The 3,876-nt window shown below is 33.7% G+C and overlaps 1 protein-coding gene across 1 annotated transcript; it reads right to left on the bottom strand.

Moving 5' to 3' along the window:
* Nucleotides 1-227: 227 nt before the first annotated feature.
* LOC107795708 (chlorophyllase-1-like) lies at nucleotides 228-2,930 on the bottom strand. Its single transcript, XM_075220265.1, has 4 exons — nucleotides 2,529-2,930; nucleotides 1,380-1,411; nucleotides 830-1,072; nucleotides 228-712 (listed from the first exon to the last, which is right to left on the bottom strand). Exons 1-4 carry the CDS (start codon nucleotides 2,867-2,869, stop codon nucleotides 282-284), a joined length of 1,047 nt encoding a protein of 348 aa, XP_075076366.1. The 5' UTR covers nucleotides 2,870-2,930; the 3' UTR covers nucleotides 228-281.
* Nucleotides 2,931-3,876: the final 946 nt, after the last annotated feature.

Below are 3,876 nucleotides of genomic sequence, written 5' to 3'. Positions count from 1 at the left end.
AGTAAATACATGTGTTATTAGTGGCTAACCGTGCACTTCCCCCACACCTTTAGTTGCTACCCCTCTCCGCCCTATAACCCAAAAAAGGAGCACGGCGAAAAGCCAATACTGGATCATGGCAAAAGAAGGAATGATTAACCTTAAAAAAATATAAATATTTTTTTATACTATCAGTGCATATATATTAATCTGAACTTATTCTTGAGAGACAGAATACTTTGTGGTCGTCCAATATGAACAACTATTTAAAATCAATAACACAAAACATTTACAAGATAAAATTATTTGACAGATATGACTGGGTCAAGGATGATGGGAGCAAGAGAAGGTTCTTGAACAATGGCATTTAGATTATCCACTTTCTCTCCCAATTTAGCCTCAAGAAAAGCCACAACAATCCCTCCAACAGCCTTTCTCATAAGGTCCTTGGGTCCCTTCCCACTCTTTGAAATCCAACTCGCAATTGCAGCAATTCTGTCATCTAACATATCAGTATGTCCATAATTTTTAGCCAGAAAATAACAGCAAGGTGGTTTGGACTCGTTAAAAAACTCCGAATGGTTGACACCGTTTGGTGCGAAGGGTGGAAAGATACAATTCGCACTTTGGTTTGACAAGCCAGCGCCGATCACCGCCACAGGGACCGTCTGATCGAAAATACGAGGAATATATTTAAGAATTTTTGGAGCAGATCGGTTGGACGGAGAAAAACCTGCACGTAAGTGACGTAAATTTAGCTCATGTGAATCAATAGACCAACACGCCTATTGATTCAAAACATTTACTCGCCCAAATTTAGCTCAATTCGTCCATTTGACATCCTAATTACCTGCAACTGGATCAATTCCTAGAAGTGCTTGAAATTTGATGCCATATCCTAAAGCTAGTGCAAATGCTATTTTACCACCTCTGCTGTGGCCGGAGACGGCGAGCTGGAGTAGATCCGGCTGTACTTTCTCCGGCAGTACGGATTCGAGGGCTTTACTTAACCATTCTGTAACTTTGGCTGCTTTTTTCACTTCTTCGCTTTGAGAAACCAGTGAAGAAAATTGCAAACCGAATGCAAAATATTCTTAGTCTGATCGAGCACGTTGAAATTATAAATTTTTGCATCGAAGTGGTGGATTAAGTTAAATTTATATGCAACCAAATAAGTTATTCACAATCACTGGTGAACTTGGCTATAACAGCCCAGTTTTTCTCGGAACTGATTTTTTTATTTTATATTTTTCCTTTTCATAAGAGCAACAATCTTATTTATGATAGTACGCTCTTTGTAAAATTACCCCTCTATAACAGTCATGCAGATTCAATTGCTAAGCTCTTAGATTGCGTTCAAGGAATTTGGATGCAAATTTTCGCCGATTCAAGCGTTATACCATTAGTAAGAGACTGCAATCTACGAAACAAGCTACAATTATAGAGTTCTTCCATCAATCTTGAAAGATTTAATTGTGTGCCTTAGTGTTAAAAATTTGCACGTTTCGTTAAGAATTTTTTTAATAATGTATTAGATTTTTTAGCATTTAATTCGTGAACTATTTATATCTTTTGAGATTTTCAATATAAATATTTTTTTATATTTAATGTAATAATATTAAAAAAGGAAAAAATTAATTTTTGGATAATTTTTGTCTATAACAGCCAAAATATATTTAAACGTCAATATTGTTACAGGTGTATAACAGCCACAAAATTTTGGAACAGACGATATTGTTATAGAGAGGTTTGATTGTACATACATATAGAGAAAATATTATTATATTCAATTTCAGATTCTTGAAAATAATCCAAGTAGTTGTGTCGGATATAGGATTTTAGGTTCATGGGTGCTTAACATTTTTTTTTTTGGCTATAAAACTAAGTTAATGAGGAAACACATAGTATTAGTATTTATGATATTCCATGAAATTTTGATGAATAACGCAAATGGTGAGAAAAAAGATTCGTGATTTTTGCCGTCTTGGAGAACTGTTCACCTTGAAAGGGGTGCTTTGAAGTCCCTTTTCAAAGTAGATTTTCTTTTTCTTTTTTTGTTATAGTGAATTAGATAAGGTAAAAAAATAAAATTTTAAAAAGGTAAAATAAAAGTCAGCAAAAAAGAATAAGTAGCATTGCGTAAAAAAATGGCAAGTGAAGAGAACAACGAAGAAGACCAAATTGGGTTTTTTAAAAAGGGCTTGTTTGGAGCAGGATTCGATCTCTGGCAACTTAGTCCCGTAAAACCTCCAACACCAATACTTAACCAAAGCACCCATAAAACTTTTTGTTGAACTTTCTGTATTAAGTGTACAAATTCTCTGTTGAGGTCAATAGGCGCTTAAGCACCTAAATTCTATATGTAAATCCGCCCCCGCCAAGTAGTACGTACCAAATACATTTATATCTAGAGTTCATTTGACCAATATATAATTAGTTGTGCGTGTTCAATTAAACCTATTTTTTTTATTAGAGTACATATATAATAGATACGAAAAACAACTGTTTCGTCATCTATAGGTTCATTTTTAATCCACTGACGCTGAATCTATCCAAAATGACTGAATGAGTAGGTGGGGTTTTGGGGGGAAGTAGGTATAATAAAAATTAGTACCTGTGGAGCAACAACTATATAGCCGTGGGAAGAAATATGTTGAAGGAGAGACTTGTACCATATAGGCTTGAGAACGAAGCCATGAAAAAAGAGTAAAACTGGATAAGTTCCTGGTATGATTGGTGAAACAACTAACAATGAAGTTGGGGGTGAAAGATTATCATTATTTAATGATCCCTTTTTCACCTTTGTTATTTTCACAGCCAAATCTCCTAATCTAAAAACAGATAATGATCCATTATAAAGAGATAGCGGTTTCTCATGAACCTTTTCCATCTTTCTTTCTTTCTTTCTTTCTTTCTCGCTCTTATTTTCTATACGTAGACTTTTTGCATGAACAACGTTCTGTTCTGTTATTTATAATTGCAATCGCACGCAAGGGCGGAGCTAGAAACCGGATTAATACAAATTCTACTGAACCCAGTAGATTTTATTCAAATAATGTATTTGTATTAAAAATTTATTAAATATGTACATATATTAAACCTAAAACCTAATTAGTACCTCTTAAAATCGTTGTTTTCAGAGGCAGATCCATGATTTAAATCCTATGGGTTCAACTTTTAGGGTTTTTAGCATTGAACATATTATATTTTTAAAGTTACGGGTTTATAACTACTATTTTTGTAATTTTAATTAATTTTTATATATAAATTTTTACACCGCGACGAAAGTTATGGGTTCAGTTGAACTCGTTAGTTATTCAATGCATCCGCCTCTGGCTGTTCTAATATTTTATAGGATCGAAAAATCAGGTGTCATGCAGAAACAAATAAAGCAAATCTTGAACGATGATAAATCAGACAGCAAAAAGAAATACACTAAAAGAGACACAAACATTTAACGTGATTCGATCAATTGACCTACGTTCATGGACGAAGATGAGCAATCCATTATATAAAAGAGAATACAGAATATCGAGAGAACAACCTCACGAAGAGGCCAAGTGACGCACTAACACCTGTCCCGTAAAGCTCTCGCGTTAAACAAGACTCTCAAACCATATGGCTACATTGTGGATACTACTGAATGAGAAAGAATGATCCTTAACTTATAGAAGTCAAAAAAAAATTCCTCCAAGAAGGACTAGCCAATATAGAAGAATTATATTTTTCTTTTCATAAAAGAAAAAATCAATTACAGTAAATATGTTGTCCTTCAAAAAATAAAAATAAAAATCAAATATAATAAGAAAATAATATTTAGAACCCATTAAAAAAAACGTGACTAAACTGGTATGTGGCTTTCTTCAATTCATGAAGCTACTCGGAAAATGCTCGTTC

This window comes from Nicotiana tabacum, chromosome 8 (assembly GCF_000715075.1).
Source record: "Nicotiana tabacum cultivar K326 chromosome 8, ASM71507v2, whole genome shotgun sequence".
In the NCBI taxonomy this organism is placed as follows: Eukaryota; Viridiplantae; Streptophyta; class Magnoliopsida; order Solanales; family Solanaceae; genus Nicotiana; species Nicotiana tabacum.
Note: the sequence above shows the minus strand (reverse complement) of the source record. Positions and strands in the feature narration are given on the sequence as shown.